The 20,664-nt window shown below is 46.0% G+C and overlaps 1 protein-coding gene across 2 annotated transcripts in view; it reads left to right on the top strand.

The window, feature by feature from the left end:
• Positions 1-11,505, top strand: part of LAPTM5 (lysosomal protein transmembrane 5) — a 28,360-nt gene extending 16,855 nt beyond the window's left edge. Inside the window, exons 5-8 of one of the 2 annotated variants that reach the window (XM_014272134.3) lie at positions 1,269-1,394; positions 2,054-2,149; positions 7,587-7,679; positions 10,078-11,505. In XM_014272134.3, coding sequence (XP_014127609.2) covers positions 1,269-1,394; positions 2,054-2,149; positions 7,587-7,679; positions 10,078-10,152 — 390 coding nt within the window. In that variant the 3' untranslated portion in view covers positions 10,153-11,505. The remainder of the gene's footprint in view (positions 1-1,268; positions 1,395-2,053; positions 2,150-7,586; positions 7,680-10,077) is intronic. The other variant, XM_005494172.4, reaches the window with a different exon arrangement.
• Positions 11,506-20,664: the final 9,159 nt, after the last annotated feature.

The raw sequence follows: 20,664 nt of genomic DNA, 5'->3' as shown, positions 1-20,664 counted from the left end.
AATCCTTTAGTTTGGAATAAAGGATCATTATCTTGGGCTGCAATTCTTCATGGAATCATTTAGGGTGGAAAAGACCTTTAGGATTCTGGAATATTGGAATGAAGGATCATTATCTTGGGCAGTGGTTTGTCACAGAATCCTTTAGGAAGGAAAATACATTTAGAGTCCTGGAGGGCTGGAATAAAGGATGGTTACCTGGAGCTGTGGCTCTTCATGGAATCCTTTAGGATGGAAAAGACCTTTAGGATCCTGGAAGGTTGGAATGAGGGCCATTGCCTTGGGCTGGGGTTCTGCATGGAATCCTTTAGGTTGGAATAAAGGATCATTATCTTGGACTGCAATTCTTTATGGAATCATTTATGATGGAAAAGACCTTTAGAATCCTTGAAGGTTGTAATAAAGGTTTGTCATGGAATCCTTTAGTTTGGAAAAGACCTTCAGGATCCTGAATCCAGATGTGAGGTGGTTTCTCCTGGCCAGACAGGATGCAATCCTTGGAGGCTGAAGGAAACCAGTGGCAGCTGGGACATTCATCTTCCCCTGTCTCGAAATGTTGATTTCCTCCTGGCTTTGAGGGAGGTGGCTCTGGGTGTGCCCCTAACAGGAGGAGTTTGCTGGTGATACCTCAGGTTTAGCTTTTCTATTTTCAGGTTTTGTGCTGCTTTAGTGTGTGGGTCTGAGCTTCATATTGGGGGAAGGTGAGGTCTGTGCACAAAGCAGGGAGACAAAACAATTCCTGCTCTAGCTGGGGACCAAGGACAAATGATCCAAATCTCAGCCCAAGAGCACAAACAACGTGGGCTGGAGAGAGAAAAACAAGCAGGGTGGGACTGAACGGGCTAACTCCAATTAACTCCAATATGCAAATGGATTAGAACTTATAAAAGTGAGAGACCCTGTGAGCTCATCCATTTTTGTAGCCATTTTGGGTTGTGCTGCCCAAGGTAGATCCATTGAGGCCTTTTAATGAATCCCTGCTTTATTCTTTAGCTCTGTCCAGCCTCTGTTCCAGGTCAGCCTTCACAAGGCATCACTGGAGATAAACTGAAATTGTCACTGCCCTGGCCAGAGGCTTCTGTGGAGCTCAGATGAAGCCCCACAAACAGTTTGCGCACTCTTTGGGCCAGCAGAAGGGGAGGTTTGGGCTGAAATTAAGAGAATTTAGTAGTTTAGACTCCCTGTGAACCAACCACAACTCTGTGTAAAGTGTGAATGATCTGCAGAAGTGACCCAGTGCTGTGATTGTAACCCAGCTCCTGTCCCCTCAGCAGGGCCACTCCAGGACTCCCGTGCTGGCGCTGCAGCTGCTGGATTTCTGCCTGAGCATCCTCACCCTGTGCAGCTCCTACATGGAGGTGCCCACCTTCCTCAGCCTCAAGCCTGTGGAGAGTGGGGTAGGTCTGGAGCCAGCTCTGCCCATTTCCCACCCTGGAACTCCTATAAATTCCCATTCCATGGCTGTGCAGCTCCTCTGGAACATCCAGAATGGCTCAGTCTGACAACAAAGAGGATTTTCTGTGTTCTCCCAGCATTGCTCCTGACTGACAGCTCCCATGTTCCTTAAAAATACACCTTGTTTCTTCTTGTAAGAATCTGATGGATGCAAATTGTGGAGCTGCTGGCATGGAAAATGCCTCAAATCTCACCTTTATTAAACAGTCACATTTAATAAGTCCCACCTCAGTGTTGTTATGAACAGATGGAATCATCACATTCCTAGGGAAGGATGGAGATACTGATTTAAGGCTCTGGGATCATGGTCCTGAGATTTTCCCTCCAGAGAAAAGAGCAGGCTGGTGGCAAAAGTGGAAATTAAAATGTTAAAAGTTCATTTAAACAGGGCTTTGCCTAAGGAGTGGAAACAACAGGAGGAAAACAATATCCCTGTGATCCTGCTGCCAGTGAAAATCCCTCAATCCTTGCTCTGCCTGAACCTTGAACCCCTCTCTGTGGATGCCCCTGGCTGAGGGAACAAATGTTTTGGGTTGAGACCTGAGTGGTTTGGGTTGAGACCTGAGTGTTCTGGGCTGAGACCTTCTCTCTTTTCCCCCAGGGCTCTCTGCCAGCCCTGCAGAAGCTGCCAGCAGGGGAATATGTCAAAGTGATGATCACCTTCACCATCGCCTTCGTGGCTGTGCTCGTCCTCAAGGTAAAAGGCTCTGAAGTGAGGCTTCCCCAGGAAATTCAGCTTTTATTCTCTCCCAGATCTGCCCTGTTGGGCTCTCCTTGGATATGGGAAACTTTGAGATAAAAAATGCTGACGTAGAAATGCCATGGAATAGGGCAGACACTGTTGAGTGAGAAACGGAACATAGAAATGGAACTGGGAGCAAGTTTCAAAGGATGGCCTTGCAAATAAGGCTGGATACTTTGGAGAAATAGAACTGTGAAAGATGCATTGTAGTGGGACCCACGAGGGGTAATTTTAGATGATTGGCTTTAAGGCATTTCCAGCATGGTGTGGCTAAAGCTGATAAGCCAAGAAACACTTATATTTATTAATTAGGAAATAGTTGGCTTCTGATTGTGATGGTGTGAATTATAACATCTGTATTGTCACACCCTTCACATGAGACTGAAAATAGAATAAAATTTTTAAAACACCTCTCAGTTACCCCATCTCTGGGTCAGAAAAAAGTCTAATCCAACACTCAGGCACAGTGGGAGCTGTGTCTCTGTATGGTTTATCCAAATCCCTGCCTTTGCTCCTCTGTGTGAGTTACCAAGGAAAATCCCTCTCATATCCCCAAATTATCCCTGTCCATTCCTGTCTAGAAGGACAAAAAGGGTGAAAAACCCACAGCAAAGTGCTCTGCTGTAAAGTGCCCAAATAAATGAGATTATTGAGCAGCAGGTGAGATCTTTCATGGGGTGAGTGGCTGTGTCCTCTCTGATGGGAGCAGAATTCTCCACCCTGACACTCCCAAAGTTCATTAAAACCGGGGGCTAAACCCTGCTGGCGCCTCAGGAAACTCCACTAGAGAGGGATTTTATTCTTTTATTGCTTCAGTGGCTCAGAGAACTGATTTTTCACCTTCAGCCCCATGAAGAAAACCAGAATCTTGCAGGTACTTGGACAGAAAGTGCTGCTTGTGAGCTGGAAACCATTTTATTTTCCAAGCCCTCCAGGTGGGCCAGATAAGCCAGTGGGGAGTGGAGAGTTTTGTGTGGATGCATTTAAAGCTTTAAAATCTCTTTTTAATATTTGCATGGAGTGTGCAGCTGGAGTGAAGATAACCCAGAGCCCCAGCTGGCAGGAATCTCCCTGACCTGGCACATGGATTAATTGGAATTTTCCACAGCTCTACTCACAAAATGCTGGAATTTCAGTGGGTTTTTGTGCTGGGGTTGTAACAGGAGGGATGGAGTAGGATAATAAAACCCTAAAAAGCCATCAGGACCCCCATCCTTTAATCCCAGTGCCACTCCCTCTCCTTTTCCATGGGTAAAATCCCATGGAATTCTCTCCCTGCAGCCTCCCAGCTCAGGGCAGTGTGGGGCTGGCCCTGCATTACCTGTGGGGGCAGAACCAGTTCAAAATTCTATGAAAAATTATTCCAAGGGCGGTGTGTGGCTGGGGCTGTGGGACTCCAGTGGAAACAGGATCAGTTGTTTGAAATTCCTTGGAAAAAATATCCCAAGGGCAGTGTGGGGCTGGGGTTTTGCTCCCTGTAGGGCTCTGACAGGATCTGTTATTCAAAATTCCTTGGAAAAAAATCTTCCAAGGCCAGTGTGGGGCTGGGGCGGGGGGACTCCAGTAGGAACAGGATCAGCTGTTCGAAATTCCTTGGAAAAAATCTTCCAAGGGCAGGGTGATGCTGCCATTGCACCATTAGGGCAATTCCACTCTGCACCCATGAGTGATCCTGAATCCATGGGGTGAGGTGGGCTGGGGGCACCTTTGGGTTCATCTCCCTTCCACTGTGCCAGGAGCTCCAGCCTGGCCTTGGACACTGCCAGGGGGGGCAGGTGGGCAAATATTCCAATATTCTTTATTTGACTTTGGAGTCATAAAGGCCTCCAGCACCCCAGGGATAAGAAAGCAGAAATTAAGGGGAATAAAATATTCCTTGTGATTTTGATTTATTTCAAAACCAAAATTGGGAAGTGCATTCCTTGTTGTATGATTTTAATTTATTTCAAAATCAAAATGGAGGAATGCTTTCCTTTGTTGTATGATTTTGATGTATTTTAAAACCAAAATCAAGGAATGCAGCCCTTCATTGAATGATTTTTATTTATGTCAAAGCCAAAATTGAGGAATGCATTCCTTTGTTGAATGCTTTAATTTTCAAAACCAAAATCAGGGAATGAAATCCTTTGTATGATTTTATTTCAAAACCAAAATCAAGGAATGCATTCCTTTTTTGAGTGATTTTATTTCAAAACAAAAATCAGAGAATGAAGTCCTTTGTATGATTTTATTTCAAAACTAAAATCAAGGAGTGCATTCCTTCATGAGTGATTTTTATTTATGTCAAAACCAAAACTGAGAAATGCATTCCTCTGTTGTAAGATTTTATTTCAAAACCAAGATCAGGGAATGCATTCCTCAATTTTGCTTTTGAAATAAATTAAAATCACTCAACAAAGGAATGCATTGCTGTGTTGTAAGATTTTATTTCAAAGCCAAAATCAGGCAATAATGAAGTCCTTTGTATGATTTTATTTCAAAACCAAAATTAGAGAGTGCATTATTTTGCTGGGTAGTGTTTATATGAAAACCAAAATCAGGGAGTGCATTCGTTTGCTGTGTAGTTTTCATTTCAAAACTAAAATCAGGGAGTGCATTCCTTTGCTGTGTAGTTTTCATTAATTTCTTAGATTTACTTTTTAGATTTTTCAGATTTCTAGATTTTTTCCCCATGGATGAGTGAAGGTTCTACCCAGTTTCTATGGCGGCTCCAGGTTTGCTCTCAGGATGAAGAGGCTTTGGAAGCAGGAAGGGTTTTGCAACATTCCCAAAAGATGCTCAAAGTTTGGATTTACCTCCAATCTCTGGAATGTTGAGATGGATTTTCTCACCTCAGATATTTCATTCATTTTTTTTTTCTCCTCTTTCTCCTGGCTGGGTGCCCACACAAAGAGCCCTCATTGTCCCGGCCATGCTCAGCTGCACAGCCCTGCTCTGGCATCTGTGGCTCCCTGTGCTCCCTGAAAATCCCAACTGCTCCCAGCCCCTTCCCAGGCCAACACAAACACCAGGCACACGACTGGAGCTGCTCAGAGCCGGGAAAATATTGATTTAACAGGGCCAGCCCCACAGACCCCGCTTATTTCCCTGGGCCACAGCCCCTCAATCAGCCCTTTTTCCTCAGCAAATGGATAAATATCCATTTATTGCATGGATAAATATCCATTTATTGCATGGATAAATCCGTGGGGTGCCAGGAGGTCCTGTCAGGGAGGTGCAAAAATGGGATTTTGCTGAATGAAGGGATTTTTGGGGCAGTCCTTGGATCTCTGTGGTGCCACTGATGCTTTCCTGAGGCATCCAGGCTTTGTAACCTGCTCTGAAAAATGGCATCAACGCCACGATTTCCTTTCCTACCTTGGGATATTGGGATCTCAGAGGTGTCCAGTGTTGAGTTTTTAATGGATTTTATGTTTAATCCCTTTATATTTACTGGATTATTTATCCCAGTCCCATTATTTTATGTTTAATCATTTTATATTTACTGGATTTCCAGTCCCACCTCAGCGCTTTCAATTCATGGAATCCAGACTTCATAATCTGCTCTGAAAAATGACATCAAAGCCACGATTTCCTTTCTTAACCTGGGATATTGTGATCTCAGAGATCTCAATGTTGTGTTTAATGGATTTTATGTTTAATCGCTTTTTATTTACTAGATTGTTGATCCCAGTCCCATTCCAACATTGGGATGGGATTATTTTATGTTTAATAATTTTATATTTTAATATAAAATTAATAATTTTTATATTTATATTTACTGAATTTCCAGTTCCACCTCAGTGTTTTGAATTCACTGAATCAAGACTTCATAACTTGCTCTGAAAAATCACATCAAGGCCATGATTTCCTTTCCTCTCTGGGGATATTGTGATCTCAGAGGTCCAATGTTGTATTTTAATGGATTTTATGTTTAATCCCTTTATATTTACTGGATTATTTATCCCAGTCCCATTATTTTATGTTTAATAATTTTATATTTACTGGATTTCCAGTCCCACCTCAGCGTTTTCAATTCATGGAATCCAGACTTCATAATTTGCACTGAAAAATGACATCAAAGCCACGATTTCCTTTCTTAACCTGGGATATTGGGATCTCAGAGATCTCAGTGTTGTATTTAATGGATTTTATGTTTAATCACTTTATATTTATTGGATTGTTGATCTCAGTCCCATCCCAACATTGGGATGTGATTATTTTATGTTTAATCATTTTATATTTACTGGATTTCCAGTTCCTCCTCAGTGTTTTGAATTCATGGAATCCAGACTCTGTAACCTGCTCTGAAAAATGGCATCAAAGCCTCAATTTCCTTTCCTGCCTTGGGATATTGTGATATCAGACGTGTCCAATGTTGAGTTTTTAATGGATTTTATGTTTAATCCCTTTATATTTACTGGATTATTTATCCCAGTCCCATTATTTTATGTTTAATCATTTTATATTTACTGGATTTCCAGTCCCACCTCAGTAATTTGAATTCATGGAATCCAGACTTCATAACCCACTCTGGAAAATGACATTAAGGCCACAATTTCCTTTTTTGCCAGGGTATATTGACATCTCAGAGGTCTCAGTGTTGTGTTTTAATGGATTTTATGTTTAATAATTTTATATTTACTGGGTTGTTGATCCCAGTCCCATCCCAGCATTGAGAAGGGGTTATGTTATATTTAATAATTTTATATTTAATAATTTTATATTTACTGGATTTCCAGTCCCACCTCAGTGTTTTCAATTCATGGAATCCAGACTTTGTAACCTGCTCTGAAAAATTACATCAAGGCCACAATTTCCTTTCCTACTCAGAATATTGTGATCTCAGAGCTGTCCAATGTTGTGTTTTAATGGCTTTTATGTTTAATCACTTTTCATTTAGTTATTTATTTATTTTATTGATCCCACTCCCATCCCATCATTGTCCTGAATTAATGGAATGGATCATTTTATTAATTTATATTTTTTATAAATTTATATTTGTATTAATGAATCACTTTATATTATTTTTATTGTTCTGAATTCATGGAATCCAGACTTCATAACCTGCTCTGGAAAATGACATCAAGGCCACGATTTCCTTTCCTGCTCAGGCCATTGTGCTCTCAGAGCTCTCAGCGCTGTGTTTAATGGGGTTTGTGTTTAATCACTTCATATTTACTGAATTATTGATCCCAGTCCCACCCAGTGCTGCTCTGAATCCATGGAATCATCACATTCCCAGGGGAGGATGGAAACTCTGATTTAAGGCCCTGGGATCGTGGTCCCAAATTTCTCCCTCCCCAAAAAAGAGCAGAAAAATCCCAGGCTGGTGGCAAAAGGGGAAATGCCCTTTTTGCCCTGCAGTGCCATGGAAAAATGTCCTTTTCCTTCCTTTTTCCCTCTTTTCCAGGCCTACATGTTCAAGTGTGTCCTGAGCTGCTTCAAGTTCATCAAAGCCAGCAGGAGGGAGGAGGTGAAAGTGGAGCCACACACAGTGGAAAAGGTGAGGAAAAGTGAATTACCCCTGAAAGTGGACCCAAAACAGAGGAAAAAGTGAGGAAAAGTTAATTACCCCAAAAGTGGAGACAAAAGAGTGGAAAAGGTGAGGAAAAGTGAATTTACCCCTGAAAGTGGACCCAAAACAGAGGAAAAGGTGAAAAAAAGTGAATTTACTCCTGAAAGTGGAGCCAAAACAGTGGAAAAGGTGAAGAAAATTGAATTTTACCCCTGAAAGTGGAGCCAAAACAGTGGAAAAGGTGAGGAAAAGTGAATTTACCCCTGAAAGTGGACCCAAAACAGTGGAAAAAGTGAGGAAAAATTATTTTTTTCCTGGAAGTGGATCCACAGGCAGTGGAAAAGTGAATTTTTTCTGGGATAACCCAGCCCTGCAGCTCTGCCAGCTGAATTCCCACAGCAACGGGATCAGCCAAAAATCCCCCAGGAACTGCACTTCCACAAGAAGTGGAAAAGGGGCATAAAAGTGAATTTATTCCTGAAAATGGACTCAAAAGCAGTGGGAGAGGTGAGGAAAAGTGAATTTATTCCATGAGCAGGAATCCTCTAGACTGGTGATCCTTACCTCTGCTTTTTTGGGATCAGAGGGAATTTCCAACCCTTCAAATCCCCAGTAGCAAGTGCTAATAATCAGCTTTTAATTAAAATATATCCATTTAATTTCACTTCTTTATTTTCTGCATAAAATCTTTAAAGTCAATGTACAAGAAAGGTGAAACTCAGGCACAGCAGATAAAAGGGAATGGATTCCCTATGATCCCTGATCCAGGAATCTGGGGGCAATTCCAGCGGGACTATGGTTTTCCATAGCTAAAAGTGTTTGAAATCAGATTTTTCTTCACTTTTCTCCTGAGAGGTTGGGATTTTCAGTGTTGTAAGGATGCGTGGGACATGGAATGCTGAGGGATAGGAAATGCTGAGGGGATAGGGAATGCTGAGGGGATGGAATGGTGAGGATATGGAATGGTGAGGATATGGAATGATGGGGGATGTGGAATGCTGAGGGGATATGTGATGGTGTTCACAGATGTTCTTGGGTGAGGGAAGAGATGAGGATCTGACTCCATGTTTCAGAAGGCTGATTTATTATTTTATGATATATATTACATTAAAACTATACTAAAAGAATAGAAGAAAGGATTTCATCAGAAGGCTGGCTAAGAATAGAATAGCAAAGAATAATAACAAAGGTTTGTGGCTCGGCTCTCTGTCCGAGTCAGCTGACTGTGATTGGCCAATAATTAGAAACAATCACATGACACCAATCACAGATGCACCTGTTGCATTCCACAGCAGCAGATAATCAATGTTTACATTTTGTTCCTGAGGCCTCCCAGCTTCTCAGGGGGAAAAATCCTAAGGAAAGGATTTTCCATAAAAGATGTCTGTGACAGGTATGGAATGCTGAGGGATGTGGAATGCTGAGGGGACGTGGAATGCTGAAGATAGGGAATGCTGAGGGGATTCGATACTGAGAAATAGGGAATGCTGGGTGATGTGGAATGCTGAGGGTATGGAATGCTGAGGGTATGGAATGCTGAGGGTATGGAATGCTGTGGTTTGGCTTTTATCTCCGCCAACCTGCTGGGCTCTCCCTTGCCAGCAGCAGCGCCCCAGCTGTGCCCCTGTGCAAAGTTCCTCAGCTTTCCTTGGGAATGGGGTTGGGATTCTGCACATTCAGGTCACTTGGGCCATTCATTGCCCAGGGAATGGGGGTGGCACAAGGTGCATCCAAACCCTGCTGGATTTCTGCCCTTTGTGCCCTAAATCCCAAGCTGTTCTTTGTCCCTGCTTGGAACCAGACAGGGGAACCCTGATTTGTAAAAGACAACTCCACAACGTGTAAAATTGTTAAGTTGGTCTGATTTCTTTCAGGGTTGGACACATGTGGGATAGCTCCCCCAAAGGACATGTGTACCTCTGAGAATTCCTGAGTCTGTTTTATCCCCTAACCTGTTGCATATGCATAGTTATAACCTTATTCATTATAGGTTCATGTATATTTATTTCGTAGCCCCATTTCACGTTAAAACTGTCACATCAGTTTTTATGAGCCTGTGCAACTCTTTAGTAACATCGTTGTATCTGCAACTCAGCTTTAGTTTTCTTTTTTAAGGTCAGTGGGGCCCCTCCTTATCTCTCTTTAGATTAGAAACTTGTGGTTTTTTAAGTAACTTTTTTTTGTTTTTTTTTTTTCTGTAGGTTTTTTATGAGCACAGTAAATTAGTAGATTAAATAGGTTTAGCAAGCTATAGACTAAACAAGTTGAAACAGCACTTTTCAGCTAAATCTAAAATTATTTTCTACTTTAAGTTCAATTTCTAACTCTTTGTCTCAACCCTCCAGGATGAAATCCGTGTAATCTTATAACCTCGGATCTCTTCCAGGTCGTGCTGCCGTCCTATGAGGAAGCCCTGGAATTGCCTTCCAAGGATTGTCCCCCTCCCTACGTGGCCATCTGAGCCCAGCCTGGGGGAGCTGACCCTGGGTGCTGCTGGTGCCTTTCCCAGCAGCGCCCCAGTGCTCACCCAGAGCAGTTCCCAGCCTTCTCCAGCCACATCCTGCCAGGGAACTGCTGGAGTCTTGCCCTGCTCTGGCACCCCAATTTCCTGACCCTGGCACCCCAAATTCCTGACTCTGGCATTCCAAATTCCTGATCCTGGTACCCCAATTTCCTGACTCTGGCGCCCCAAATTCCTGACTCTGTCACCTCCACTTCCTGACTTTGGCGCCTCAATTTCCTGGTTCTGGCACCTTAATTTTCTGACCCGGGCACCCCAAATTCCTGACTCTGGAACCCCAAGTTCCTGACTCTGGCACCTCCATCTCCTGACTCTGGCACCTCCATTTCCTGACTCTGGCACCTGCATTTCCTGACTCTGGCACCTGCATTTCCTGACTTTGGCTCCCCAGATTCCTGACTCTGGCATCTGCATTTCCTGGTGCTGGCACCTCAATTTCCCAACCCTGCCACCCCAAGTTCCTGACCCTGGCACCTCCATTTCCTGACTCTGACACCCCAAGTTCCTGACAATGGCACCCCAGTTTCCTGGCTCCGGCATCCCAAATTCCTGGCTCTGGCACCTCAATTTCCTGGTTCTGGGACTTCAATTTCCTGACTCTGGCACTTCAATTTCATTACTTTGGCACCCCAAGCTCCTGACTCAGGCACCCCAAGTTTCTGATTCTGGTACCTCATTTTCCTGAATCTGCAACTCAAATTTCCTGGCTCTGGCATCCCAAATTCCTGACTCTGGCACTTCAATTTCCTGGTTCTGTCACCTTAATTTCCTGACTCTGGCACTTCAATTTCCATACTCTGGCACCCCAAGTTCCTGACTCTGGCTCTGGTTGCCATCCCTGGAATCTGGGTTTTGACTGCTGTGGGTGCAGGGCTGGCCTGAGCCCTGCCAGTTTTGCCCTGTGCCAGGGTGGTTCTCCTCTGGCTCAGCAGGGAGACCTTTAAGAATTGGGATTAAGGGATGGTCCTGGTTTAGGGCAATTTTGGGAGAAAAACTTCTAAAGGGATTTCTTCTAGAAAAACAAATTCAAGTGGTTCCTCCCCTAACTGGTTCGGGAAAAAGATTTCCTTGTAGAAAAATGGAAACAACTGTTTATTTAATAGGCAAAGCATTCAACAGCACAAAAAATGAACAATATTAAACAACAAAACCTCTTGCCACTCCAAAAGAGATGACAAACTCAGAAAAGTCCCCTTGGTGGGCTGTAGCTTGGCTCACTCAGCGTCTTAGCAGTCCCTCTGGCCAAAATGGAAAATGGAAATGTTCCATGGAAATGGAAATGTTTCCATGGAACGTGGAAGGAAAATGGAAATGTTTCCATGGAAAAATAAATGTTTCATGGGACATGGGAGGAAAATGGAAATGTTCCATGGAAATAGAAATGTTTCCATGGGACATGGAAGGAAAATGGAAATGTTCCATGGAAATGGAAATGTTCCATGGGACATGGAAATCCCATGTCAAACTGTGACAGGGATGAACAGGGAAGGAATTTTCTCTGGGATAACCCAGCCCTGCAGCTCCTCCAGCAGAATTCCTACAGCAAAGGGATCAGCCAAAAATTCCCCAGGAACTGCAGCCCTCATCCTGTCTGTTTGTGGTGATTGACAAAACCCAGAATATCCAGCTCTGCCGTTTCATACCTGAGTGGGTGCATTTTTCTCTGCTTTTATATCACTTGGAAGATGAGTTTCAATTAAAATAAAAATGTTAATGGCCTCCAAACTGTGAGTCTGGTTTCTGAGGGTGTCTGATTGCTGAGTAAGGAAGAAATAATTTGATTTCTAAAAAAAATTAGTGAGCAAAAAATGGTGCTTTGACCTTGGCCTGATCTTTCTCATGCTTGTGCTGCTTGCAAAGGAAAAGCTGATATTTCTGCTTCAATTTCCTCTCAAAACCTGCCTCTCTGCCTTATCAGCAGTGATAAGGATCTGTGGCCTGCTCACCAGTGACGGCACAGCTCAGGCCCTGCAGATGTCACCAATGGCAGTGCCGATGTCCCTGGAATTCCACACCTGCTCCCATTTCGGGATAATTTCCTGCTCTTTTCAAACATCACAGCGGGAAAAATGTGGGGTTTTCTCAGTCTTAAATAATGTCTCCATTCCAGCCTCATGCAGAGCTCAGATCACAGCCCAGAGGGGGCTGCTCCACTCTGAACCAGCACAAACCAGGCTTCAATGGAATATTTATCAGCAAACTTCAATGGAATATTTGCAGAGGATGAATAAGAAATGTGCTGCTGCCCCTGCTCTTTTCACTCAATGTGCATTTCTGTAATGGGGATGAAGAGGATAATGTTGGTTGTATATTTTCCAGCTGATTTTCTCATTAAGGGGGGATAATTTCATTCTTCTGTGCTCCATCTCCTTGTTTTGGCTACCAGGATGCTCCACAGCAGACCTGGAGTCTGGAAGGGTGCCCCAGATGACATCTCAGTGGTTCCAGCACTTTTAAACATGCTCAGAAATCCCCCCCAAAAGCTCAAACCACTCCAATCCTCCTAGCAGAAAATCAATTTTCTGCCCCCACATCTGCCAATTGTTTAACTGTAACCAGAGAGCTACTCGAAATTCCACCAGGAAACTTTGCAGGAGAGCCCAGATTATTGCAGCGAGACCCAGGCTGATCTCCTGCTTTATTCTGTGGAGAGATTAAATGTGATCTTTGAATTATTAATTGGTTACTGAGCACCCACACATCTCTTGTTCACAGCCACAGGACCAAGCTGAGTGCTGGAGCTGTTCTCATTTCCCTCCATGACAGGCTCCTTTCCTACTCCAGGACAGGCCTGGAGGAGGCCTCAGGATGGGCCTTCGCTTTGGAAAAGTACTAAATATTCCATATCAGAGCCTGGGATGCTGTGGGACAGAACATTCCACATTTCTGCTCTTGCTCACAGCCATGGGACCGGGCTGGGTGCTGGAACTCTTCTTATTTCTTACCATGGCTGCTCCATGACAGGCCTGGAGGAGGCCTCAGGATGGGGCTTCCCTTTGGAAAAGCACATCCTGCCCTAAATATTCCTTATTAGAGCCTAGGATGCTGTGGAACAGAGCATTCCACACTTCTGCTCTTTCTCACAGCCCGGAGACCAGGCTGGATGCTGGAGCTGTTCTCACTTCCCTCCTTGGCTGCTACAAGCCAAGCCTGGGGGAGGCCTCAGGATGGGCTGCCAGGGTGGAGATTCCCTTTGGAATTCCCACATGCTGCCCTAAGCATTCTTTATCAGAGCTTGGGATGTTGTGGGACAGCTCTGGGATAGAACTTTCCACACTTCTGCTCTTGGTCACAACTACAGGACCAGGCTGGGTGCTGGAGCCATTCTCATTTCCTTCCTCAGCTGCTGCAAGCTGGGCCTGGAGGAGGCCTCAGGGTGGGCCTTCCCTTTGGAAAAGCACTAAATATTCCATATCAGAGCCTGGGGCAGCTCTGGGACAGAACATTCCACACTTCTGCTCTTGCTCACAGCCATGGGACCGGGCTGGGTGCTGGAACTCTTCTTATTTCTTACCATGGCTGCTCCATGACAGGCCTGGAGGAGGCCTCAGGATGGGGCTTCCCTTTGGAAAAGCACATGCTGCCCTAAATATTCCTTATTAGAGCCTGGAATGCTGTGGGAGAGCTCTGGGACATCTGACCAGGCTTCTCCCACCAAAACCCCATTAACTGGGGCTGCCCAAATGTGAAATGTTGGCAATTCTCTTGGTTTCCAAACCAGAGGAGGGCTCCTCAATGTGGTCCTGCTAAATCTTTTTAAAACCCCTCCTCTGCCTCTTTCAGTGGTTCAGATGCTCTCTCTAATTAAATTCCTGCTAATAATGGGGAATGTTCCTGGCTGTTGAGTGGCTGCAGCAGGGTAAATCAGTCCCTGGCCCTCTTGCTTTAATTGGCTTTGATAATAGGGCTGCAGTAGCTGAGATATGGTCAGGACGTGTCTGGCAGAGCTGGGGTTGGTTTCAGTGTGGGTTCACAGCTGGTCTAACTGAGCCTGGCTCTAACCAAGCCAGCCCATCTCCTGCCTGGGCTCTGCTTTCCCTCCAGGGCTCAGCATTCCACCATTCCAGCATTCCAGTTTCCCCAGCCCTGATAAAATGTGTGGATTTATTGTCAGTTCCCAGTCAGGCTGAGCTGCAGACAGGACATGGGGTTGGGTTTGAAATGCCACAGGGCTCGGCCAACACAAACTGAGCCCAGCCTGGCCCAGGCTGCTCCTGAGCCCCACCAGGGCTGGGTTGGAGACTCAGAAAAGACCCTTTTAAATGCCCTTGTTATTCTGGTTTGGCTTCTCCAAACTGATTTATGGATGTGTACCCAGCCCAGGCCCAGCTCACACAAAGATCTCAGTGCTGCTCCAAGCTGGTTTTTGGTCAGGATAGAGGAGAAATGAGCAGCATTCTCTGGTGGAGGGGAAGATTGAGCTGATGATTGAGCAGAGGGTCTCAGCACAGATAAATATGAGGGTCTTGACTGAACCAACAATATCATCTGGAGCTTGAGATGTTCCTGGACTCCAGGGATGACCATTAAATTCCCTGTGGCTTTTCCACCCAGCAAAAGCTCCAGTGGAAAAGGGGATTTTGTGGAACATTCCTGACAATGGAAGTATTTTACAGTGATTTTGGATGGGCTTGGAGCAACCTGGGAGAGTGGAAGGTGACCCTACCCGTGGCAGGAGGTGGCTTTAAGATCTCTTCCAGCACAAACTACCCCAGAATTCTGGGATCCTCTGATTCCTGGGGCTTTTGTGTGCCTTGCCTTGATCAATCAGGTGTTTGGGATCATTCGCCTTGGAGAAAAGGAGCTGCCCACACAGTGACCACATTTGCAACTGGTGAATCTTATCCTGCTGCTCTTTCATAGGATCATGAAATTCTGGAATAACCTAAATGGGGTGGGAACCACAGGATCATGAATCCAACTCTGGCCCTGCCCAGAGCCCCCACCAACCCCACCCTGGCCATCCCTGCAGCGCTGCCCAAATTTCTCCCCCATCCTTCATCTCCCCAATCCCTCACTCTCACACAACCATGGAATGTGCTGAGCTGGAAGGGACCCACAGGGATGATCAATCCCAAAGCCAAACCCTGCCCAGAGCCCCCAGCAAGCCCAGCCTGGGCATCCCTGGAGCTGTGGCAGCCTCGGGGCCGTGCCCATTGCCTGGGCAGTGCCAGCACCCTCTGGGGGAAGAGCCTTGCCCTGATCTCAGCCTGAGCTGCCCTGGCCCAGCCCCAGCCGTGCCCTGGCTGCTGTCCCTGCCCCAGAGCAGAGATGGGAGCTGCCCCTGGGGAGGAGCTGAAGATCCCTGAGCTCTTTGCTCCAGCTGGACACTCCAAGTGCCCTCGGCTGCTCCTCCAAACCCTTCCCCATCCCCATGTCCCTTCTTGACTGCTCTCTAACACCTTTAGACCTTTTTTCTGAACACCTTTTTTCTATTGTGCCACCCAAAATTGCACAAAGTTCTGGTGCCATCCCTGCTGTTTTTAGCACAGAAACAACCTCAGAGCCTCCCAGTCCAGGCCAGAAGCGAGGAATTGCACAGGTGGAGAAATGCAGGCAGGGATAGAGGAGCAGAGCCCTGCAGGTGGCCAGCAGGAGAGGCAGGAACTGTGCCCAGGAGGCAGCTCAATCCCAGGGGAAGCTGTGGGCATGGGGAACAAACAAAAAGTGATCCCCGTGAAATAAGTGTGACCCATAAAACACACAAACAAGGCCCAGCCATAAACAGCATTTGCTATTTCCAGCAGCAGCCCCAGGGATATTTGCCAGCTCTTTGCAGCTGGAAGGATAAACAGAAATTCCTTTGATCCTGACTCAGTGCAGGGGTTATTTTCAAAGCCACTTCTGCCTCCCCAGCCTTTCCTTTGCATCATTTGTTGGATGCTTTGCTCTGCCCCCACTGCTGTAATTCCACGTTGCCAGGGTGGGAAATGGGGATGCAGGAGGTTGGGAGGGGTCCCTCCATCCCTCAAACCAAAATAGAAACATTATGGGGGTAAAACACAAGAATTGGAGCTTTTGTCATCATTTCTCTGCAGGGTGAAAAGTGGAGCTGGGAATTCAGCTTGGAACACTCACCTGGGACATCAAAGGAAACCAGAAATAGGCAGAAATTACAGAGCATTTGTAAAACCTTGGAGCTTTCTGGAGGCTGGAGGGCAGCAGGGCTGTGTTTACTACAAATCCTGGGTTTGTTTAGAATGAAATAAAAACCAACAGCAAATGACTTGGAGTTTGGCTGCTGCTCCCTTCCCAGCCTTTTCATTCTGCCTCATCTGTGGGACTCAGGCACCCTCCAGATCCCTTTGGAGAAGAATTTCTGGTCCAGGGTTACAAAAAATAAAGAAAAATCCAGTGTTTAACTATGGCATTGTTAAGGTTGGAAAAAACCTTTAGGATCCTCATGTCCAGTCATGGTCACCACTAAACCACATCTTAAAATGCCCAACCCACAGATTTTTTGAGCAATTCCAGGGATTTGATTCCACCACTACCCTGGGAAGCCTGTGCCAATTCCTGACCATGATGAAAATTTCATCCTTTCCATGAAGAAGTTTTTCTCAATATCCATTCAAAACCTCTCCTGGCCCAGCCTGAGGTGATTTCCTAATCCTGCCTTCTGCTAGAGCTCCACTGGAAGTTTGGGAACATCTTGAGATCCCTGATTTCCTTTTTCCTCCCCCAGAAAACCTTCCCATTTTTCTGGGTCATTTCCATAATAGTGCCTCAGGGACTGCTGCTGCATTTTGATTTTAACACTCGGGCTCTCTGCAGGGTGAAATTTACAGCGAGATATTAAATGCAATCAGGGGTGTCTACTGGAAATAGGGAAATTCAAAGCTAAAATGCAGTTTTGAAATAAAACCCAAGCAGAACAAATGACATGAGTGCAGTGCTGGTTCTAAACAAGAATTTCCAGTCCCATGGAAAATCCAGTGTTGTTTTTCCTGGCTTTTCCCAGCTGATCAGCATTCTGGAAGGGCTGTGATGGAGGAAGAGCTGCATTTACATAATTCATTCCATCAGTTATTTGTGTGATGACAAATGAGGAATTGCCATCTCTCCCAGCTTTAATTTTGCTCGAATGTTTTCATTTTAGTGCTTTCAGGACTTATCCTTAAGCTGGGCTTTGCTTTCCCTGCTCCAAGACTGGCAGATTTGGCACTTTAAAGGTGAAAGGGTCCAGCAGAGCGGAATTCTGCCATGGGGAATTGGCAAATCAGGGATGTGCAAACCAGGAAATTTGTCTGGAAAACAACAGAGGAGCTGAAGGACAACAAGAACCATGAGGAAACCACGAGGAATTTGGGGAATCTTGCAGAGCTTTGGAAGTGAGGGGAACCCAAAGCTCTCTCCTGCCTGGGTGCAGATGATGATTCCCAGTTGTCTGTGCTGGGGAGGACAAACTGCAGCTCCTGAGCTCATGTTTGCGCCTTGGAATCAAAGAATTCCTCAGGCTGGAAAAGACCTCTGGGATCACCAAGTCCTTCTGTCCCCCAGCACCATCACAGCCACCACTGACCGTGTCCCCAAGGGCCACATCCGCACCCTCTTAGGACATTCCTGGGATGGGAACTCCAGCACTTCCTTGATTCCACCTCAGCCAATGCTTCACAACCCTTCCCTGAGAAAATGTTCCCAAACCCTGCCCTGGCCCAGCCTGAGGCCGTTCCCTCTGCTCCTGTCCCTGTGCCCTGGAGCACAGCCCGACCCCCCCGGCTGTGCCCTCCTGGCAGGAGCTGTGCAGAGCCACAAGGGCCCCTGAGCCTCCTCTGCTCCAGGCTGAGCCCCTGCCCAGCTCCCTCAGCCCCTCCTGGGGCTCCAGACCCTTCGCCAGCTCTGTTGCCTTCCCTGGACAGGCTCCAGCCCATCCATGTGTTTCTTTTCCAAACCTGCCCCCAAAATTCGAGGTGTGACCTCACCAATGCTCAGCATGGGGGACTCTGAACCTTTTGCCTCCAGCAGGAACAAAGTGGCACCAAAATTTTCTGGTTCTCCATCAGTGGAAGGAAATTGAGGATTTGGTGTTTCAGAGTGTTGGGACAGCAGTTGTGGGTTTCTCTGAGTCTGGATTGAAGGCACTTGAGACTGTAGTTCATATTCAGACTCAGGTGCTTATTATTTCTTATCAGTAAAACAGTCTCACTACTGTGAGTTTGGCAGCTTTTCATTAGAAGGAACAAAACGGTCAACAATCTCTGGTTACAAGGTCTTTTAAGACTAAACTATCAAATAAAGAACTGACAGTTAGATTATTTCTCTTTTAACACAATAACTGTTCCCTGGAAGCACTCAATGCAGACTTTTCCACCCAATTACAAAATGCCACCCAAACCCACGGAAAAGAAGGAGGAAGAAGAAGCATGAAGAAGAAACCCAGGACAACACCCTGTGCCTTCCATCTTGCTGCCATCCACAGCATACTAAAAATCCCAAAATCTAAATTTCTCACCAAGTGATGCACCTACACTACTCTCTATAATCTATTTCACACTTTTGTGGATTCCAGTCTGTTCTGGAGTTTAGGAAACTTTCTCCATGAATGAGGGTCAAAGTCAGTGCTCTCCTGGGGGTCAGGGCAGAGCAGACAGAGAAATATTCCTGGTGCTCTGGGTTTCCACATTAGAGCATCACTTCTGGAGTCAGGATCCATGGGTTTGAGGGTGCTGGAGGAGAGGCAAAGCCTCTCCCTGCCAGGACACGTGAAGGCCACAACAGCAGCAAGGCCACGCTGGGGCCAGCACGGGCTGTTCACAGTTTATGTGTTTACCTTGCAGGAGGCTAAGGAAGAGCTCAAAATGCATATTTTCCTCCTGAAATATTGACTCCAGTGTTCTCCTTCTCAGGGGCCTGGGGAGAAATGATGTTTCATATTTTAAAAATAAACACTGCTTTTCCAGAGGCGTCAATGCAGCCCCAGAGCTCCCAGCACACCTTTGCCTCTCGCACTCTTTTCAAAGCTTTAATGCTGCTTGTGTGCCACAAGCTCTGCTGGTGAAAATATCCACCTGAAATGTATTTATCTTTGCTAATTAACAGCAGAATGACACAGAGCAACTTTATATTTTCCCCGCAAGAAGAGCCATAGAGGTTTCATTTACAGAGGGCTCTGAATGATCCCCATTCATGGGGAGCAAGTGCTGTCTGCACCAAGAGATCCTTGTGTGCAGGGCAGGAAAACAGGAGAAACCCCAGCCCAGACAGGTCCAGGGCAAAATCTCCCAAATTTCAGGTTTTTATTTCACTGTGGGCCCTGACAGTCATGAATGGATGGGGGCAGTTTTATGAATTTGGGGAGCAAATTCTGTGTGTGTGAACACGGGAGGGGATTGTTGTGTTTGCACTGCCCTAAATCCATGATTTTATAAATATATCCATGAAAGTATCCACAGAGGAAAGGAAGGGGGTGGAAAGGACCTGAAATCCCACCCAGTGCCACCCCTGCCGTGGCAGGGACACCTCCCACTGTGCCAGGTGCTCCAGCCTGGCCTTGGGCACTGCCAGGGCTCCAGGGGCAGCCACAGCTGCTCTGGCAATTCCAGCCCAGCCCCTGCCCACCCTGCCAGGGAACAATTCCATCACAATATCCCCTCCAATCCCACTCTTTTTCAGTTTGAGGTCATTCCCTGGCTCCTGTCCCTTCATCCCTTGTCCAAAGTCTTTCTCCATCTTTCCTGCAGCTCCTTCAGGCAGCAGAAAGTCTCAATGAGGTCACCCCAATCCTTGTCTTCTCCAGGCTGAGCAGTCCCAATCCTGCCACCCTTTCCTCATGGCACAGCTGCTCCATCCTCACCTGCAGCATTTCCTCCTCCTGGCTGAAAATCTGTCAGCTCCAGAGGTGGCTGAAAGCTTGGGACTGATGCTGTGGCAGACAGTGGGACAATTCCATGCTGATTTTGCATGAGAACATTGCCAGATTTTGATATTTTAATTAAAATCTTTAATGTTAAAGAATTAAGAGGGGCCTGGGAGCTTCAGTGAGGACAGGTCCTTCTTTCCCCTCATCAAAGGGCCTTTCTCCCAGGGAGCTCCCAGGCTGCTGAAGAGCTTTTGGAAGAAAGACTCTGGAAAAGAGAAGAGAAAGTGTGCTTTGAGTTAAAGGTACTTTGCATGGCCCTGCGCTCACACAATGCAGATTAAATGGATGAGGGATCCAAGGATGTGCTGCTGAAAAAGGTGAGCAAAACCCAGTCCATGTGAGGAGCAGGGCTTTAATCAAGTGACAGCAGTGTAAAACAGTCGTTAAAAAACCAGAAAAAGATGCACTGCTTTGTGACAAATCCATCATTAAATCTCTCTTCTCCCGCTCCCAAATCTCCCTGCTGCTCCTCCACAAAGGAAATTTCGCCTCATTTGCAGCACCCTCAGCCTTGGTGGCTGATTGAGACTGCTGGGTTTCTGTCAGGAGCTGCATCTCCCTCGTGTGTGCGGAGCTGAACGCTGCACTGCCAG

This window comes from Zonotrichia albicollis, chromosome 20 (genome assembly GCF_047830755.1).
Source record: "Zonotrichia albicollis isolate bZonAlb1 chromosome 20, bZonAlb1.hap1, whole genome shotgun sequence".
NCBI lineage: Eukaryota > Metazoa > Chordata > Aves > Passeriformes > Passerellidae > Zonotrichia > Zonotrichia albicollis.
Note: the sequence above shows the minus strand (reverse complement) of the source record. Positions and strands in the feature narration are given on the sequence as shown.